Genomic DNA, 21,358 nt, shown 5'->3' on the forward strand with positions numbered 1-21,358 from the left:
AGTCACATTTAATTGGAAATGTGAACGACCTCGCGAAAACATCAGATTTCACACACAAAAAAAATCCGAATTGAGCGTTAAGCCCTGCAGTCTGAACGTAGCCTAAGAGAATATTATGTTCCAGGTCCAGGTGCCGCTGTAGCTGCCTCCTCCTCCTCTTCCTCCTCCTCTTCGTCTTCCTCCAGTCTGATGAATGGAGCGTCCTCGCAGAAGCTCCCAGGGGTCCAGAGCGTGGGGCCCCTGCCGAAGGACTCAGTGGACACCAGCAGGTACGTCCACCTAATGTCAGGAGAAGAATCATGAGACACGTGAAAAACACACAGGTCAATGTCAAACAGCTCCACTACAAAATAAACAAATAAACAAAACAGTCTTGGTGAGATTTGCGTCCCTCGTTCTTCTTCTGCCCAGAACACGAAGTGAAGAAACCTCTCTCGGCCGAGTTTGTTTCTTTTACACAAATCACAAATGACATTGTAATTTTACGGCAAAATTATTCATATTTCCGTGTCAACATTGTCACGTTTTAATTTGACCACAGAATTATTCATACGTCTTGACATTTTCTAGTCAAAGTACATTTTTCTTAGGCTAATCAAAAAAGTAAACTATTAAACTCTCCACCCCTCTGTCCATCTCTCCTTCTCTCCTTCTTATCCCCTCTTCCTCCCTCTACTCTCCTTTCTTCAGGTCACTCTCTCCTCTCTCTCCCTGTCTCTCTTTCTCTCCTCTTTGTCCTCTCTCTCCTTCTTCTCTCTCTCCTTCTTTCTTCTCCCTCCCTCTGTCTCTCTCTCTGTCCTCTCTCTCCTCTCTCTCTCTCTCTGTCCTGTCTCACTCTCTCTCCCTCTCTTCTCCCTCTCTCTCTCTCTCTCTCCTCTCCTCCTGTCTCTCTCTCTCTCTCTCTCTCCTCTTCTTTCGTTTCCCTCTCTCTCTCTTTCTCCTTCTCCTCTCTCCTCTCCTCCCCTCTCTTCAGTCTCTCCCTCTCTCTCCTCTCAGTCCCCTCTCTCTCTATTCTCTCTCTTCTCTCTCCTCTCTCCTTCCTCTCTCTCTCTCTCCCTCTCTTCCTCTCTCCCTCTCTCTCTTTCTCTCTCCTCTCTCTCCCTCTTCTCTCTCTCCTCCCTCCCTCCTCTCATCTCTCTCCCTCTCTCCTCTCTGTCCTGTCTCACTCTCTCCTCCCTCTCTTCTCCCTCTCTCCTTCCTGTCTCTCTCTCCTCCCTCTTCCTCTCCGCTCTCTTTTCTTTCGTTTCCCTCTCCTCTCTTCTCTTCTCCTCTCTCTCCTCTCCTCTCTTCGTCTCTCTCCCTCTCTCTCTCTCTTCTCTTGCTTTCTCCTCTCTCTCCTCTCAGTCCCTCTCTCTCTATTCTCTCTCTCTTCTCCCTCCTCTCCTCTCTCCTCTTCTCTCCTCTCTCCCTCTTCTCTCCTCCCTCTTCTCTCCTCCCTCCCTCTCATCTCTCTCCCTCTCTCCTCTCTGTCCTGTCTCACTCTCTCCTCCCTCTCTTCTCCCTCTCCTCTCCCTCTCTCCTTCCTGTCTCTCCTCTCCTCCCTCTTCCTCTCCTTTCTTTCGTTTCCCTCTCTCCTCTCTTTCTCCTTCTCCTCTCCTCTCTCCTCTCCCTCTCTTCAGTCTCTCCCTCTCTCTCCTCTCAGTCCCCTCTTCTCTCTATTCTCTCTCTCTCTCTCTCTCCCTCTCTCTCTTCTCTCATCTCTCCTCCCTCTCTCCTTCTCTCTCTCTCTCCTCTCTCTCCTCTCTCTCTCTCTCCTCCTCCTCCCTCTTCTCATCTCTCCTCTCTCTCCCTCTCTCTCCTCTCTCTCCTCTCTCCTCTCTCCTCTCTCTCCTCTCCTCTCTCCTCTCCCTTTCTCCCTCTCTCTCCTCTCTTGCCTCTCTTCTCTCTCTCTCTCTCCTCTCTTCTCTCCTCCCTCTCTCTCTCCTCTCTCTCTTTCTCTCTCCTCTCCTCTCTTCTCTCCCTCTCTCTCTCTCTCTCCTCCCTCCCTCTTCTCATCTCATCTCTCTCCCTCTCTCCTCCCTCTCTCTCTCCCTCTCTCTCCCTCTCTCTCTCTCTCTCCTCTCCTCTCTCCCTCTCTCCTCCTCTCTCTCTCTCTCTCTCTCTTCCTCTCTCTCCTCTCTCTCTCTCCTCTCTCTCTCTCTCTTTCTCTCTCTCTCTCTCTCTCTCTCTCTCTCTCCTCCTCTCTCTCTCCTCTCTCTCTCTCTCCCTCTCTCTCTCTTCTCCCTCTGACTGGAGTATCGTTGCTGTTGCCATGGCAGCCGACAGCACTCACATCACTAGTTTGTCGCTCTCCGCTCCGTGATCACGTTCGTCCTTTTACCGTCAGAACAGAGCCGTGTCCCCCCCCCTTAACACTCCAGCCACACTGCGGAACCTTCTGCTCCCATGGCAACCGCGGTTAGTCTGACACGACGTCTCCGGAGGGTCAGATCTCCGCAGACGTGAACAGGATTATACCGGCGCTGCGGACGAGTCAAAGCGAGGACAGTGTGGAGCCCGGGGGACGCGCTGATGTCTGTGTGTGTGTGTGTGTGTGTGTGTGTGTGTGTGTGTGTGTGTGTGTGTGTGCGGCTCCTCTTTTGGACAAATTCTACTTTAAAATATTTTCGGTTTGGTTTTGGTTTCGGCCTCGTGGTGTCGCATGATGTTTAGTCAAATCACACAAAAAAACGACGTGAACAAAACTTCGTTATTTCACAAACACGTCCGTAGAGCTGCTTCTTGTCACAGGCTGTTTTTGCAGATATTGTCTTTAGCCTTATTTAAACTACTGCACACATTTTTATCTGTCCATGTTTTCTGTTTTGGGTTTCTACAGACACACCCAATTTTGTTGTATGTGTATTTTATTATAAAACATAAAATCAGGGTTCCCACGGTCATGGAAATCCTGGAAAAGTCTCTTTCATGCAACTACAGCGTTTTGTTATCATTAGACTATTATGATGCAATTATTGCTTATAATGTACAGGAAATGAGAAGTCTGTATGTGTTCTTTGTTAAATTGGGACGGTAGAAAAAAGGGGTGGGGTTAAATAAGTATTTACTTCCCCCCCACTCCTTTTTCGGACACAAGGAAAATTCTGCGTAACATTTATTTTGCCTGTTATTATAGAATAGAAATAGTTCCTTTTTGTGTTATATCTATGTATTTACATTTTGTTTTTTTATTTATTTATTTATTTTTATTTATGTTCTATGTATTACTGTCCGAATAAATATTCATTCACAAATATTTATTCATTCACATGATTATTTCTGAATGTATGCTTTTTTTTTTTTTTTTTTTTAAAGAGACGACAATAAATGCACTGACACATAATACTATTTCGAAAGTTTAAAAAGTTATAATCCTAAACCATAAGGTGAGTGGAAAGAGTTAACATTTCATATTTAGACCTAAAAGTGTGATCAATTCTACACATGTTGGTGCCGTAAAGTCATGGAAAATTGACTTTTTTTGGAAAAGTTTTGAAAATTTGTCAGTAAAAAAAGAGCGGGAACTAGGGATGGGCATTCGATTAAATTTTCTTAATCGATCGTCGGGAGAATTAATGAATATTAAAATTTATCTTCATTATTATTACTATCTGCACTACTAATCTGCATAAATAAATTCAACTTTACGACATATAAACTGTAACGACTCTAGAGCCACATCAGCCCGTTTGACATTATAATGTGTTTAATTCAGTTTTGTGCAACTCTCACAGAAACGAAACTTAAAACTGCATGGCTAATTTGCATAAATTAAGCGAAGAAAAAAACAGCTCTTGTGCGCCGATGCGACACGACTCAGTGGAATACAGGTTAGTGTGACCATATTTGCGTTTGTCAAAACCAGGACACCGTACGGGGGGAGGGAGGTGGGGACTCGTCATCGACATTGCGCGACTCTCACCTGGTAAAAACCTTTTTCCCACTGGACACAGAAACATATGTGCTGCTTTATACACTGTGCACATGGACTCACACTTGTCTCGAACGCAACGGAAAGTGTGGAATTTCTTGTACAAATCATCGTTAAATACACATTTGCGCTTGGGCACGTTGCAGACTGACCGAATGTTTGTGTCTCTCTCCTTCTACATGTACGGACCCGTTTGGTCACCCTTCTCTACGCACAGCAACCTACATTCAGTTTTGTCGATTAAAATGAACGTAATCGATGAAATTCTTAATGATCAATTATCGATTAATCAAATAATCATGCCCATGCCTAGTGGGAACCCTATAAAATACTTAGATGCTGAGGTGTCAAGTCTTAAAAAAAACTTGACGTGTATGTTTACAAAAGCACTACATCAAAATTGGAACTAAACTCTGAACTAAATCTGAACTCTCTCTATTTGGGGGTTATTGATTTTCATCTTTAACTCTTGACTTCAAACTTCAAATGAACCGTCTGAAATTAATTGTGTGTATATTGTATCTATAGTAAGTGTGTTGGTACTTTTGTGTGATTGTTGCTGTACTTTTCCCTGTTCTGTAAATTATTTATATCAACCTGCCGAGGGACTGAAGATGGAAATTAGCCGCGCTGGTTATAATCTTTACATATTTACATTTTAAACGTTCATTAATATATGCTGCCTCTTTACAAATAAATAAATGCAAAACACGAAACTATACCAGGAATAAACAAGGACTAGAACTGTAGCAAACCAGAAGTACATTAGAACTCAAACTAGTCCCAAACCAGGACCAAATTAAGACAAATGTGAACGCTGCTTAAGATATTCTGTTCATTTGTGTGTGTGTATGTAGTCTGAGATTTGGTTCTTTTTTTCAGACCAAGAGTTTGTTTTCATACCTGACAGTATTCGACTGCTCCCTGCGGTCTCCCTCAGAGTCACGTGATGTTGCTGTGACGTTTCCGCTCAGCTGATTTAAACAGGTTTTGTCGTTGTCTTCCTACGGTTGGAGGCAGGACGACAGCGCCATCTGCAGTCCGACTTCCTCAGGACAGTATCCCAGGTGTGTGAGAGTAAAAAAAAAACTTGTCCTGGTTTATTTTATGGGCTATTAGTTGCTCTGGATTATAAGGCGCACTGTCATTAAATGGTTTATTTTTGAACTTTTTTCACAAATAAACCGCACTGGACTTTAAACGAAACACAACAGTGTGATGGGTGAGTGGTTTTGTTTGTTTGTTCGTTCACGGTGACTCTGGGCTTTGTTCAGTTGTGGCGTGTAGGGAGGGTGCTGTCTGGGACCAACGGATTGTCGGCGTGTTCGCAGTGACTCAGTTGTTCAGTCGTGTCTAGAAGCGGTACATTGCACTCGCTTTTTCGGTTCGTTCCTCCGTTGCGTTCCTCGTCGGCGTGGAGTGATGAGTGTGGCCGTGCGGTCGCTATCTGCTCCGTGTGTGTTTGCGTGCGCTGTGGGTGTTGTGGCTTTGTAGTTTACTGAAGTCGTGCTGGGACACCCGAGTGAATTCGTGTATAGGCGAGTTTCATTGTTGACAAAAGCGCGCGTTGCATGCTGGGAATTATTTTGGTCGGCGGTAAGAAACACTAATTCAACATGACGGACGGAGCGAGAAAGCACGTAAAGGGTATTGATCCCGGTTATTTATCCACTCTAACGGCAGAGGACCAAAGACCATTTGACCAGAAGTTGGTCATAAGCATCGATGGAGCCAAATCACCCTTTTCAACCTCTACAAAAGGTGGACCAAACCAAATTTCTGGTCAGAATCGCCAACTACCTGGACAAATATTCACTTGGGCGATATCCACAATGACTTGGTGGAAACTCCTGGGCCACTCACAGCAGAAAAGATGAAAACCTCCAAGAGTCTGGATGCGTCGTTGAACTTGTTGGAGTCCACGGTTTGTTAGGATCTTCTACGTTTGCTCTGCGAATCGTCATTTAATTCACCGTTGGAGGTTCTTTTCACTCAGAATACGAAAAAGACATTTTCCTTCTACCATGCTTCTATTTGTGCATCCGATAATGCAGCAGGAATTTACCATCATCGGGGATAAATACGCGAGGTTACACACTGTGTTTCGTGCCTCTGACCAAAATATTTCCCAGCAGCAACGCGGGCTTTTAATAACAATGACGTCAGCTGAAACTCGCCTATAGGACGCTCTGGATTGTTGTCGTTTTTTGATGGGGTTAGAGGCTTAAGAGCGCGCCCTATAGCCCGGAAAATACGGTAGTCCCTTGGGCACGTTTACGTATTTCGATTGCCGACGATAAAAGAGGAAATTGTTGTCCTCTGTCCCAATGATGGCGCTGTCGTCCTGGCTCCACCGGTAGGAAGACGGCACCAAAATCTGTTTAAATCAGCTGATCGGACACGTCACAGCAACATCACGTGACTCTGAGGGAGACCGCAGGGATCAGTCGAAACTGTCAGGTATGAAATCAAACTCTTGGTCTGAAAAAAAGAACCTAATAACATAAATTATCGGAAGAACAAATGAACCTATATACTGTATTTTTTGTGTGTGTACAGTCTGAGCTCTCAGCTGGAGCGGGCGCTGCAGAAGGGGGCTCCTCTGCTCAGGGAGATCTTGGTGGACTTCGCTCCGTTCCTGTCGCGGACTCTTCTGGGGAGCCACGGACAGGAGCTGCTCATAGAAGGTACCGTCCTCTCGCTCTCCTACTCCGTTTTATTCTCCTGTAAAATCCTGTTGTGATTTCGTGTGGGAAAGACGGATCCTCTTGTCTGTGTGAAAGGAGATTGTGAGTTTTGGCTGTGGGTCAAAAGGGCCGTCGGTGCCACGTTTTGGTCACGTCCACCAATCAAAACACACCCGCTCATTCAGTGTTTACTGCTTATTTATGTACATACAGAAGACATCAAATAAATGAAGTAAAAAATATGGAATCATGTAGTGTAATCCATGTATCATTCGTTCATTCATTTTTCAATATAAAACCAAAAATAAGAAAACGAAATAACAACAGTTTTCTTCATTATTTGTCTCCAAAACCAAAATGAAAAAACTGATGATAATTCGTTTTTTCAGTTTTTGATTTTGTGTTTAAATGAGAAATGGAAAACCAGATAACGAGCGGTTCCCGTTTACGTGACTCCCGTGACTGCGATGTCGGACTTTTGCGCTGCATACGGACTGAACCAGGACTGATCCAGGTCCGGGACCAGACAGAGACCAGAGCGGGACTGAGACCGGGACTGAGACCGGGACTGAGAGCGGGACTGAGAGCGGGACTGAGAGCGGGACTGAGACCGGGACTGAGACCGGGACCAGAGTGAGACTGAGACCTGACCGGGACCAGACAGAGACCAGACCGGGACTGAGACCGGGACTGAGACCGGGACTGAGACCGGGACTGAGACCGGGACTGAGACCGGACAGAGCAGAACTGAGAGCGGGATTGAGACCGGGACTGAGACCGGGACCAGAGCAGAACTGAGAGTGGGACTGAGACCGGGACTGAGACCGGGACTGAGACCGGGACTGAGACCGGGACCAGAGCAGAACTGAGAGCAGAACTGAGAGCAGAACTGAGAGCGGGACTGAGACCGGGACCAGAGTGAGACTGAGACCGGACCGGGACCAGACAGAGACCAGACAGAGACCAGACCGGGACTGAGAGCGGGACTGAGAGCGGAACCAGAGCAGAACTGAGAGCGGGATTGAGACCGGGACTGAGACCGGGACCAGAGCAGAACTGAGACCGGGACTGAGACCGGGACTGAGACCGGGACTGAGACCGGGACTGAGACCGGGACTGAGACCGGGACTGAGACCGGGACCAGAGCAGAACTGAGAGCAGAACTGAGAGCGGGACTGAGAGCAGAACTGAGAGCGGGACTGAGACCGGGACCAGAGTGAGACTGAGACCGGACCGGGACCAGACAGAGACCAGACCGGGACTGAGACCGGGACTGAGACCGGACCGGGACCAGACAGAGACCAGACAGAGACCAGACCGGGACTGAGACCGGGACTGAGACCGGGACCAGAGTGGGACTGAGAGCGGGACTGAGAGCGGAACCAGAGCGGGACTGAGAGCGGGACTGAGACCGGACCGGGACCAGACAGAGACCAGACCGGGACTGAGACCGGGACTGAGACTGGGACTGAGACCGGGACCAGAGCAGGACTGAGAGCGGGACTGAGAGCGGGACTGAGACCGGGACTGAGAGCGGGACCAGAGCGAGACCAGAGCGAGACCAGACCGGGACCAGACTGGGACCAAGGCTGAGGCTCGGAGTCAAAGCTCGGAGTCCGCTCTGGTCTCTGTCTGGCCCCGGTCTGGTCCCGGACCTGGATCAGTCCTGGTTCAGTCCTGGTTCAGTCCGTATGCAGCGCAAAAGTCCGACATCGCAGTCACGGGAGTCACGTAAACGGGAAACGGCCGTTATCCAGTTTAGCTTTTTTTATTTAAACACAAAATCGAAAACTGAAAAAACTCATCGTTATCTGTTTTTTCATTTTGGTTTTGGAGACAAATAATGAAGAAAACTGTTGTTATTTCGGTTTCTTTTTTTTGGTTTTATATTGAAAAACGAATGAACGAATGACACACGGATTTAGCGCATTCACCATTTGCTTTGTCCACCGAGCTGCAAAACCTTGTCCTGCAGCTGACGTCTCCTGAAATGGTTTTCACTTCACAGCTGGGCCTCAGAAATATCAATTGTGAAAAGCAGTGATAAAAGTGTAAAGGCTCTTCTTCAAAATCTGAAACAAGTTTTGAGTTATATGGAGTTTTTTTTTATTTTTTTTTTTTACTACATCCCACATGTGTCCTTCATAACGTTGATGCCTTCACTGAGAATCTGCAGTGTGTAATGATCCTGGAAATAAAAAGGAAACATGAGTGAAGAGACATGTGACTGTTCATATGTTGGGGGCAGCAGCAGGGAGACGAAGTCCAGCTCCATTCTCCATACATTCTCCAAAATTAGTTTGTAACGTAATCCATTAAATTACTTAAAGTGAGTAATGTAATCTGAATACTTTGGATTTCTTGATTTGCTGTAGAGAAGCAAAGACGAGGAAATCGTAACATAAGAAGTTTTGTCTGATAAAAGAAAATAAAAAGCCCAGACTTTACTGAATCAAATTAAAAATATTATTGATAGAAGAGGAGGAGACACGGTCCACGCAGCAGGATTTAGATCTGTTAAATCCTGTTTGAGACATAGTTTAGTCCTGGTTTAGACCTAGTTTATACCTGGTTTTAGACCTGGTTTAGTCCTGGTTTAGTCCTGGTTTTAGACCTGGTTTAGTCCTGGTTTAGTCCTGGTTTAGACCTAGTTTAGACCTGGTTTTAGACCTGGTTTAGTCCTGGTTTAGATTTGGTTTTAGACCTGGTTTTGACCTGGTTTAGACCTGGTTTAGTCCTGGTTTAGTCCTAGTTTAGACCTAGTTTAGACCTGGTTTTAGACCTGGTTTAGTCCTGGTTTAGTTCTAGTTTAGACCTAGTTTAGACCTGGTTTTAGACCTGGTTTGGACCTGGGTTTGGACCTGGGTTTAGACCTGGTTTAGTCCTGGTTTAGTCCTGGTTTAGATTTGGTTTTAGACCTGGTTTTGACCTGGTTTAGACCTGGTTTAGTCCTGGTTTAGTCCTGGTTTAGTCCTGGTTTTAGACCTGGTTTAGTCCTGGTTTAGTCTTGGTTTAGATTTGGTTTTAGACCTGGTTTTGACCTGGTTTAGTCCTGGTTTAGTCCTGGTTTTAGACCTGGTTTAGTCCTGGTTTAGTCTTGGTTTAGATTTGGTTTTAGACCTGGTTTTGACCTGGTTTAGACCTGGTTTAGTCCTGGTTTAGTCCTAGTTTAGACCTGGTTTTAGACCTGGTTTGGACCTGGGTTTAGACTTGGTTTATACCTGGTTTGGACCTGTTTTTTTAGACCTGGTTTAGGTTTTAGTGAGTGGAATTACCAAAAAAAAAAAAAAAAAAGCCCAAAATGTGAAAACAGGAAAATACCTCAGTGTAATCCATTTATTTCAACAAAGTAACTGTAATCTAATTACCACTCACTGAAACAGTAACTGTAACTGAATACAGTTACTCATAATTTGTACTCTGATTACATAACTCTGGTACATGTAATCTGTTACTCCCCAACGCTGTGCATGAACTAAAGCTGCATTGCTTTTATTTTAGAGGTGTTTTTTTTTTTTTTTTTTTTAAGGCAAACTCACTTTTTCATTGCTTAAGTCCTGTTCGCACGGGGTAAGTACAACCTGGGGACGTGTGGTAATTTGTAAATTACTGCCCTACGTCTGTGTTACTTGCAGCGCGTTCGCACGGGATAAACAAAGTCCCTAAATTACTCTATTTTACTGATATTAAGACTCCCGCAGTGTTCTTCCAGGGCACCATACGGCAGCTATAAAAATAGGAGGGCAGTTATTATAAAGGCGACTGGACCAGGACTAGACCAGGACTGGTATAGAACTGAATCGAGACTAAACCAGGACTTAACATAAACCCTCACCAGTCTAACCAGCTCGTCAGAACAATGATATTTACTGCTTTTTATAAAGAAATACAATTAATATTATGCAGAACTGAGCTACATTTTGGCCCAGACCTCAGTTTTTCCCTGAGATAAACAGTAGTGGAGTGTTTGTGATCTGAATGTTGGCGTTTCAAATCTCGCTCTCGACATAAACATCTTGGGTTGAGCCGTCAGAGCCGCTGACCCACAGGTTGGCGGAGCAATTCCAGCTCCCACAACTCTGTTGTTGTGTCCTTGGGCAAGACCCTCCTCGCCCCCAGTGTCTGTGTGTGATGGTTTCTTGATGTGCTTTGAGTGTCTTAAAGGTGGAAAAGCGCTTATAAAAGAGTTTAAAATGCGACTATTACCATTTGAAGATGGATATTTATGGTAGTGTTCCACAACAGTCCCCGTTCCACCTCCCTCCCTCCTTCCCTCCTCTCTTCCTCCTCCTCTCCTCCCTTCTCCCTTCCTCTCTCCTCACCTCATTCTTTCCCTCCCTCCCTCCTTTCTTCCCTCCTCTCTTACTCCCTCCCTCCTTTTCCTTACTCCCTCCTTCCTTTCCTCCTCCCTTCCTCCCGTCTGTCCTTTCCCTCCTGCCCTGCACCCTCCTTCCTTCCTTCTCTCCCCCCTTCTCCCTCCCTCCTCACTCCTTCCCCCCATTCCTTTCCTCCCTCCTCCTCCTCTCTCCTCTCTCCTTCCTCCCTCCCTCCGTCTCCTCACTCCTTCCCTCCTTCCCCCTCCTCACTCCTCACTCCTTCCCTCCTTCCCTCCCTCCCTCCTCCTCCTCCCTCCCTCTTTTCTCCCCTCCTCCCTCCCTCCTCACTCACTCCCTCCCTCCTCCTCTCTCCTTCCTTCGCTCCTCTGCTCCCTCCTCATCATCATCATCCCCCCTCACTCCCTTCCTCCCTCCTCACTCCTTCCTTCCCTCCCTCCTCCCTCTCTCTCTACTTCCTCCTCCTTCCTTTTCCCTTCCCTCCTTCCTTCCCACATCCCTTACTCCCTCCTTCCGCCTCCTTCCCTCCCTCCCTCCTCCTTCCACCTCATCCCCTCCTCCCTCCCTCCTTCTTTCCCTCTCTCCCTCCCTCCTCCCTCTCTCCTCTCCTCCCCCCGTGCTCGTTGCATGTAAACAGGCCTGGCTGCTGTCTGCTGCTCGGGAGAACACAGTGAAGGAGCCTGACAAGTGTGAATGTGAGTGTTAGCCTTTCACTCACAGCTGACAACCCAGAGACGAGGCCACGGACAGGGGCAGAGGCAGGACCGACAGGCCCCTGCACCTGTCTGTCCACCCCTCTGCACACCTGCTTAACCCCGAGTCTGACCTGACAGGCTCCAAAACACCGCCCTGGATAAATATACAACTCATAAACATAAACATACTGACCAGAACTGAAGAAGAAGCCAGTGTAGGTTCGACAAAGACGAAGAAGTGTGGGGAGAAGAGATTACAGACGTGACGGCAGCGACTAAAGTTTAAAATATGAAACTGTACCCTCCTTATCTTTGTATAGAGAGCAAAATAACTGCACGATATGACTTAAAGTGGACCTATTTTGTAAGATTTTTTTTTTTTTGCGCTTTTATTTGTTTATTTATTTCAATATTTTTAATATACTTTATTTTTTATATTTATATTTTATTAATTTCATTTAATGTATTTTTTATTTTGTTTATTTTTAATGTATTTTATTAAAATGTTTTAATATACTTTATTTTTAGTTTTATATTTTATTGATTTTATTTATATTTTATTTTTTATTTTGTTTATTTTATTTTATGTATTATTATTATTGTTTTTTATATACTTTATTTTTTATTATATTTTATTGATTTTATTTTTATCTTTTGTTTTTTAATTTTTCTTTTTATATTATATTTTATTTTATAACATACTTTATTGTTTTTATATGTATACTTTAAGCTTTAAGAAAACCATTTTCAATACAAATCATAACCTTAGAATAAACCATATATGCTCAATGAAATAAAATACAAAAAAAACACAAAATGATAACGTCAAAGTCAAAGTCAAAGTGAACTTTATTGTACAAATTGCGTTTCCCCAAACTCCAAACATGCAAATTAAAGACTAAAACACGAACTACCACACACACGGAACATGAAATATACAAAGACATCAATAATAAATAAAACAAACACTAAAATCTACAGGCAAACAGACTAAGGACATATACATTTCCAACAAGAAAAGATAGTTGATATTTTTGGTAAATAATCAAGGTGCAAAAGTGCAGAGAGCTGAAATAACATGGATATAGAAATGTATAAAGTTGTTTTGGAGGTAGTGGTTAATGATAGAAATAATAACATTATCATTTTCATTACCCCTGTCATTCTTTAAAAAACAAGGGTTATATCTTTTACACACGTACATAGACGCTTTAAATCTCCTTAAAAACACAGCTGGAGTTGTTTTCTTTCATTCAGACGTTTGAGTAATCCTACAACCTTAGTCTATATCTCCAAAACTCCAAAAAATTCAGCAATTCCAGGGCTGAAAATGATCGGAATGATTCTAGTGAGTAGGGGTGTGCAAAAATATTGACATATCGATATATCATATTGTTTAATGTGATGATACAGTATCGATATTGTGGGCTGCTGTATCGATATATTGCCAAGAGTATTTTTTGGTATATTTTCCAAAATAATTTAGTCACAGTGCTACAGTTTTGTTGCTTGTTTAGAGAAAGGAAACTCATTTATTTACACATTTGACATTTTCACTGTTTTGACGATTAAAATGGACGTTTTTCATATGAACTTTGCACAAGAAGTGGTTTAACAAAGACTTTTGGTATCACAGCCATGATTTAGCCTTTATTTTTTATTGAGCCCTATTGAATTGTTTTGAAATATATGGTATCGAATCGAAAGCTCACTGTATCGAGGTATGTATCGTATCAGCAACTTCTTAATGATACCCAGCAATACTAGTGAAAGTGTATGAAGTTTAAAAACACAGTGGGGCACTTTCTGTATCACCACATGACATCAGAAAGTGGTACAGAGTTTTTTTTTAATTTGTTTGTTTGAGAGAAGAACTCAGCCTAAATATCCAGGGATTGTGTTTTAAATGAATAAAACAAAAAAACACTACTCCAGGTCTGTTTTTGATTACTTAAAGAAGTAAACTAAGTAAAATAAAACAAAAATAACTAATATATGTACAGAAAAAGAGATAAAAATAAGTTACAGTCTTGTTCCAGCGTTTTGTCAGACTGTGCTGTACATTAGAAGCTCCTTGTTAGCGCTGACAGCGGAGTTCAGACACGGCTGGAGTGGCGGCTTATTAAACCATCTGTTGTCAGTCACTCTCTTTGTATCGAGAGTTTCAGTTTTCATTACAAACCCAAATTCAGAGGAAGCTTACGTTCCCTGCACCTGTCTGTCCCTGTCGGCCCTGTGTCAGAGGGGAACAGTGGGCTAGTAGTGCCGTTCCGATAACATTTTTAGGGGGATCTGATACCGATACTTGGTCTTAGTGTAGGGTGACGAGAATTTCAAAATCAAAAACTTTGATTTGTGAAACGAGTGTGTAATTAAGGAGAATTGTTCTACACTTTATCCATTCATGACCAACATGTGAGTCATTATAGTCACATTTTCTTTCTGTTTTGGTCGTTTTTAAGCAGCTTTTCTATATTTGACCTCAACAAATGTCAGTGTATGCTTCTCTTTACTGTTGGCATTGATCATATTGGTCAAAAATAGGGACTCCTGGGACATTTCTTGTATAAAACTGGGACAAATCTGTAGTTTTTAATAAATCTGCTGGAACAGGGGACACAGGACTCAAAACTCGGACTGTCCCGGTCATCTTATTGTACTGTACTCGCGGATAACAAGACCTGCTCTATGCCACGTACTAGGGATGGGCATTCGATTAAATTTTCTTAATCGATCGTCGGAAGGATTAACGATCAATTATCGATTAATCATTAACGTTTTTATATTAAAATGTTCATCATTATTATTACTATCTGCACTACTAATCTGCATAAATAAATTCAACTTTACGACATATAAACCGTAACGACTCTAGAGCCACATCAGCCCGTTTGACATTATAATGTGTTTAATTCAGTTTTGCGCAACTCTCACAGAAACGAAACTTAAAACCACATCGCTAATTTGCATAAACTAAGCGAAGATAAAACTACAGCTCTTGTGTCGCTGATGTGGTTCAATTTCTGTCGGATTAAAAGACATGACTCAGTGGAATACAGGTTAGTGTGACCAGATTTGCGTTTGTCAAAACCAGGACACCGTACGGGGGGAGGGAGGTGGGGACTCGTCATCGACATTGCGCGACTCTCACCTGGTAAAACTTTTCCCACTGGACACAGAAACATATGTGCTGCTTTATACACTGTGCACATGGACTCACACTTGTCCCGATCGGAATGGAAAACGTGGAATTTCTTGTACAAGTCATCGTTAAATACACATTTGTGCTTCGGTACGTTGCAGACTGACCCACTGTTTGTGTCTCGCTCCTTCTGATGCAGAGAGACACATGTACAGACCTGTTTGGTCACACTACGCACAGCAACCTACATTCGGTTTGTCGATTAAAATTAACATAATCGATGAAATTCTTAATGATCAATTATCGATGAATCATGCCCATCCCTACCACATACTGTGAAGAAGTAGACTGAGGTTATTTGATTTTCGCAAAAAATAAAAGGCTGTTTCTGAAGAAAATCCACAAGAATACATGTGATTTTGAGGACTGAAGGCTATCGAAGGTTAGCCTGATTCAGCAGCCGGTTTCACTTTGTGGAAACCGTCTGACCTCGCAGCATTAGGATTCATTCTCTCGATGGTAGACGGGTACTTTTTTATTTAACCAATCGCTGGTATTTGGTCGTGACGTATGTAATGCGCCAAATCCAGTAGGAAGAAGGACAATAACGTCTTTCCCCTTGATAAAATTCACACAAAACATTCTCTTTGTTCCGGCTTTAAATCCTCGATCTCGGGAATCGTCGCCAACACAGAATGTCTGTCTTCGTCTACAAACATCTCGACCGCTTTGTTTACTGTTGTGCTGTTCCACAAAACGGACCCAGACAGACGCTTGAGTCATGACTTCACAGATCTTCTCTGATTGGCCAATACGTGTATAAATAAAAATGTTATAATGTGTCATAATCTGAGGAACTTCGGTCACAGCATTTTTTTTTTTTTTTGCTTTATGGTGAATTGCAAACACGGTTTTCTATATTTTGGCTAAACAAATGACAGTTTATGTTCCTCTTTACGGTTGGCGAGGATCATATCAGTCAAAAATTGTGATAGTCCTGCTTTAGTCCTGGTTTAGACCTGATGTTGTCCTGGTTTAGTCTTAGTTTAGACCTGGTTTTGGATCAAATTGGTCAAAAATAGGGACACCTGGAATATTTCTTGTATAAAACTGGGTCATTTCTTGTGTAAATCTGGGACAAATCAGTGGTTTTGGACAAATCTGTTGGGACAGGGGACACTGGGCTCAAAACTGGGACTGTCCCGGGTAAACAGGGACGTCTGGTCACCCTACGCAAACATCAACAGAGGCAGTGCTCACATCTACAAGTCCCCATTCAGGAAAATACAGAGGGGTATTGGTTCAGTGATTTGGTCTGAGTACTTATCGATACCAATACCTGAAAAATGTGCAATATCAGACCTTTTCCCAATAAAACTATCATATCGGAACAATCCTAATTTCTAAGCTTTAACCTGAGCTTTTGTTAATCACGTTTCAAGTTGTTCTTCTAAACACATATACAGTATGATCTCTTCTTCTTTCTGTCATTTCAGCTCCATGTCATGATCCTGCTCCATACAGCTCCACCGCAGCAGCAGAACCATCAGCCTCCTCATCCTCTCCACCCCTCATCTTCACGTCTCTACCTGCCAGAGTCTGCGCCACAAAGTTCATCACATAAAGTATCCATCTCTTCTCACTATCCCAGTATTTTTTTCTAACTTTGGGTTGTCATACATTAACTCAAAGCATCACTGACCAGTGGAGGAACATAACTAAGTAAAAATAATAAAATATCATGCTTAGTGTATAGTAAGTATATATTTTAGGTATCTGTACTTTATTTAGAGAATACTTTTTACCAGAGGTGGGGATTGCAAGTCGTGACTTGGAGTCAAGTCAGACTTGAGTCACTATTTTTAGGATTTGAGACTTGATTTGATGAAATGAACTAAGACTTAGGACTCGACTTGATGACTTGAACTTGACGGTCAATGACTTGGGACCTGACTCGGACGTGAGAAGACTTGAGAAGCACTTTTAAATCTGAATTCTTTCTATTCTGACCGTAATGATTGACACTAAGATTTTGTCAAGACATAAAAAAAGGAAAAATTAACTAAATTGAATATTTTTATATCACTAAATATATCAGCTTTTATATCGGCTACCAGCTCCTCCAACTCCCATTTTATCGGTATCATATCGGTCAGGCTCCAGTTTTTAAGCCCCAAAAACTCTGTTACCGTCAAAACTCTGTTACCGTCTAAACCAGGGGTGTCCAAACTTTTTTCATCAAGGGCCACATATCTAAACACAGACGAAGCAGAGGGTCGACTGAGGGCTGTAGACTGGAGCTCAGTACAGGGAATAATTGAAATGTCTGCACGTATAACATGTTAGAATGAGCCATCAGACTTTTCATTCATGCTAAGATCCTTAGGAAACCACACACTAAATATGAAATCTTAGCTTTATAAGACCAGATTTAAAAAAAACTTTCACGTAAAAAATTAAATTAAACGTTAAAATTTATTAAATCTGACCAGAAGGTAATTTGGGCCAGTTCACCTGGAAACGTCTACGGGCCAAGAACATTTTGTCTGAGGGCCTGCATTTTTGGCCCCCGGGCCATAGTTTGGACATGCCTGGTCTAAACAAAAGGCACTTCTTATCAAATATTTTGTCGTTTTTACCACAAGCGTTCTCGTGTAAACAGGCCGTCAGCAGAGATCGGCAAGTCCAGGCGTGAAATCATCCAACTGATTCTAGTGAAGGTGTATGGAGTTTAAAAACACAGTGGAGCATGACATCACAAGTTTGAACAGAGTATTTTCTGTTTGTGAAAAGAAGAAATCAGCCTAAATATGTGTGATTTGTGTGTTAAACGTGTGTGAATGAAACAAAAACCAACTCCAGGTCTGTTTGAGATGAGGAAACAACATTATAACAGTGTCCCTATAGGCAAATAAGGCAAAATTAAGGAAGAATAATATAAAATAAAACAAATTTTCCTTTCGTTTTGCTCTAACTTCTCGTATCTGACGCGCTGGTCTTTCTCTTTCTCTCTCCCCTGTCTCGCTCTCACACTTGAAATACTGTGCCGGGGTGCAAAGGCGTTCCATTTACCAGTAATTACCAGCCATCCATCAGCGGGTCGATGGGCCGAGGTCGCGCCCGCCGTGCCCCCGTGCCCCCCGGGTCACCCCTCTTCCTCTGACCCCCCCCTTCTCCCCTCCAGCCTCCCCCCCTCCCCCCTCCTAACGCGCTGGTCACTGCAGCTATTATGTGTACAGCGCCCTGGACCTCGGGAGCGGGGCAAATACACTGCAAAAACGAGCGGCTGTGCAGGAGTTAGAAAGCTCAGGGCAGCGGTGGTGGAATGGAATCAGTGTTGACCTTGAACCAGAGGGTTGTCCGTTTGATTTCTACCCAAAGGTGTGTTGACACTTCACCTGCACGAGTAAACTGACGAAAATCACCATGTATGATAGTTAATTTACACTTAAAACTGTACGCTGGAATAGTATTTGGGCCCAGTCAAGCAGAAGTAAACAACAAGGCCAAAAATTCAAGTTAATTCATCTGATATAAAAATGTATTGAACAGATACATATGTACTCTAGTTTATGAAACTGTTGACCTTTTTTCTGTACCATTTTTGGTTCTAAAGTTCCATACGTTTTAAACAGACCATGTATGAAACATGGAACAAAAATTATTTCCCAAATTTCAAAGACCTGAAAATCATGTAAATAAATGGATGTATTTCATCATATCTTGTGTTATTTGATACTTTGAACTGTTGATGAAGGTACATGATTTAAAAAAAAAAAAAAAAAAAAAAGTATTTAAAATGATAAAAATTTGCTTGGAAGGACTGACATATTTTATAGAAATAGTTTCCTTTCATTTTGAAGTAATATTAAAGTATTCAGAAGAAAAAAGCGACAAATTAATAAAATCCTGCACCTTCTACTTGTTTGCACAATTTTCCCTCCGTTACTTTTCCCTCCGTTACCATGACCTTTCTTAATAAAAAATCTCATGACTCAAAAAGTAAGAGGTTTTTCAACCTAATCTTGTACCATATGGTAGAAAACTATATGAAGCAAATATTCAAACCAGTTTGTTAAGGATATGTAAGTGAGAACCAAGAGTTATCACTGTTTGGATTTATTGCCCAAAAAGTGCTGCATATTTCATTCCCTCCGTTACCGACATGAGTTTTTAATATTTTTTGTCAACAACTTGAAAGAATATCACAGGTTTAACTTTACCCTGTTGGAGTGTAACTCTTTCCTACATTCTGATACTTTACTTATTTCAATAGTTCCTCTAGTTTCTGAATAAGAGACATTTGAATGTCAAAAAATCTGCCCCTGTTTCCCTCCGTTACCACTTGACCGAACCAATTTATGAGATATGAAAGAGATGGAGAAGTAATGTAAAAGGGTAATAATACTATTTGAATAAGCTTTACTAGATAAGTGAATATATTGATCAAATGATAAGGAAACAGAATGCATAGAATACAGTATATCTTATTTGACACTGGGGAAAAGTAAAAAAAAAAAAAAAAGTTTATACTTCCATCCACTCCTTTTTGAACATGGATAATTCCTTGTATATAAGGACTATGAATCCTCATTATAAATGAATGAGTGTTTATTCAGACAGTCAGAACATGTATAGAAGACGAAAATATATAGACATGGATCCAGTCAACGGTAACGGAGGGAAACAGGCAGATTTTTGACATTCAAATAACTCCTATTCAGAAACTAGAGGAACTATTGAGTAAGTAAGGTTAGAAACCAGGTTAATCCAGGACTAAACCAGGTCTAAACCAGGACTAAACCAGGACTAAAACCAGGACTAAAACCAGGACTAAAACCAGGACTAAACCAGGACTAAAACCAGACTTTAAACCAGGACTAAACCAGGACTAAAACCAGGACTAAAACCAGTTAAACCAGGACTAAACAGGACTAAACAGGACTAAACCAGGACTAAACCAGGACTAAAAACCAGGACTAAAACCAGGACTAAAACCAGGACTAAAACCAGGACTAAACTAAACTAAAACCAGACTTTAAACCAGGTGGGGCTAAAACCAGGTCTAAACTAAACCATCCAAAACCAGGTCTAAAACTGGACTAAAACAGGATTTAAACCAGGACTAAACCAGGACCCAGCGGACTAAAACCAGGACCGTGTCTAAAACCTAAAACCTCTTCTAAATAAACAATAATATTTTTAAATAAACCAGGTTAAACCAGGTTAAAACCAGGTTTAAGTAAAGACTGAGCTTTTAGCAGACAAAACATCTTGTGTGAAGATTTCTGAGTTTTTGCTCCTCTACAGCAAATCAAGTAACCCAAAGTACTCAGATTACGTTACTCACTTTAAGTAATTTAATGGATTACGTTACAAACTACATTCTGGGGTGTGTAATCTGTAATCTGTAGGGGAATACATTTTAAAAGTCACCTTCCCAAACACTGGCGATGAAGGAGCGAACAGCCAGAACCCACTGAAAACGAGTTCATCCTTCAAAACCCAAAGATTTCTGAAGACCTCTGATCTACAGTATAAATAATCATAATATACTGAGCTCTAGTGTTTTATTTTTACAGTGTAGTCCTCTTTAGAAACACTGGTGCTGTTGTGAGGTCGCCTCCTGCTCCTTCTAACCCCCCCCCTTCCTTTCCCCCTGCTCTTTTTGCCCCCTCTTGCCCCACGATTAGCCCCACGCTCACCGGGACAGTCTGGCGTACGCGTGGTCAGACCCGGCGTACACAGTTTGTCCGGGCGGGCGGGCGGGGGCATGTGACTCCTTATGTCTGGCTGGTCTGACCCGCGGACCGGTCACTCAGTGCTGTAACAGGAGGTCAGGCCCGGACCGCTGCGTAAACACGGGGTCACACGCTGTCTACAGTCTGGTCCCGGGACGCGAGCTGCTGAACGCGGGCGCAGACAGCAGGGCGGCGCCGGAGAGGTTCAGGTCAAAGCTTTACTCAAGACGTCTACAAAATGAGTATAGATGTTACAGTGACATTCTCAACGACTACTTAATAAATCCAAATCGTACTTTATGTTGGTTCAGAAACAAATCCGTCCTTTTTCTGTTAATGACATGAATCTAACATTTACTGATTCATCCAAGAGCGAAGGTTTCAATAGGGACGGTGGGGACATGTCAACAAACAATATCTGGGGAAGACAAAATAGTCCCGACCCAATATTTGCCATTTTCTTTTAATAAACAAAAATATAAATGTATTGTGATATGTTTCCAAACTCAACAGTATTCATTTAACACTTCACATTTTGTTTATTAGAGCTTCTGAGTTGTATTCAGTGATATGACGACAGGTTATTTGATTGGCTGTAACAGAGTGATGTCATTAGTGGAGCCAGGAGCCTGAACTGGGGAAGCGACTCGGATGCTGGGCGACAGGAGCGGCTCCGTAGGCACATTTTGGCAACGCTTTTGCGGTTTGTGGAGACTAGCTCGAGGGCTGCATCAGAGGACCCAGCGGATGACGGGATTCTGACTAGGGATGCGCATGATTAATCGATTAATTGATAATTGATCATTAAGAATTTCATCGATTATGGTCATTTTAATCGACAAACCGAAT

At 42.7% G+C, this 21,358-nt stretch overlaps 1 protein-coding gene across 1 annotated transcript in view; it reads left to right on the plus strand.

Moving 5' to 3' along the window:
* LOC110174043 (neurobeachin-like) overlaps positions 1-21,358 on the plus strand; it is a 783,761-nt gene that overhangs the window by 347,856 nt on the left and 414,547 nt on the right. Inside the window, exons 35-36 of the mRNA XM_055166710.1 lie at positions 143-269; positions 6,470-6,597. Coding sequence (XP_055022685.1) covers positions 143-269; positions 6,470-6,597 — 255 coding nt within the window. The remainder of the gene's footprint in view (positions 1-142; positions 270-6,469; positions 6,598-21,358) is intronic.

Source organism: Boleophthalmus pectinirostris, unplaced genomic scaffold, assembly GCF_026225935.1.
Source record: "Boleophthalmus pectinirostris isolate CB_2022bp ecotype Guang Dong unplaced genomic scaffold, ASM2622593v1 HiC_scaffold_9, whole genome shotgun sequence".
NCBI classification, from domain to species: domain Eukaryota; kingdom Metazoa; phylum Chordata; class Actinopteri; order Gobiiformes; family Gobiidae; genus Boleophthalmus; species Boleophthalmus pectinirostris.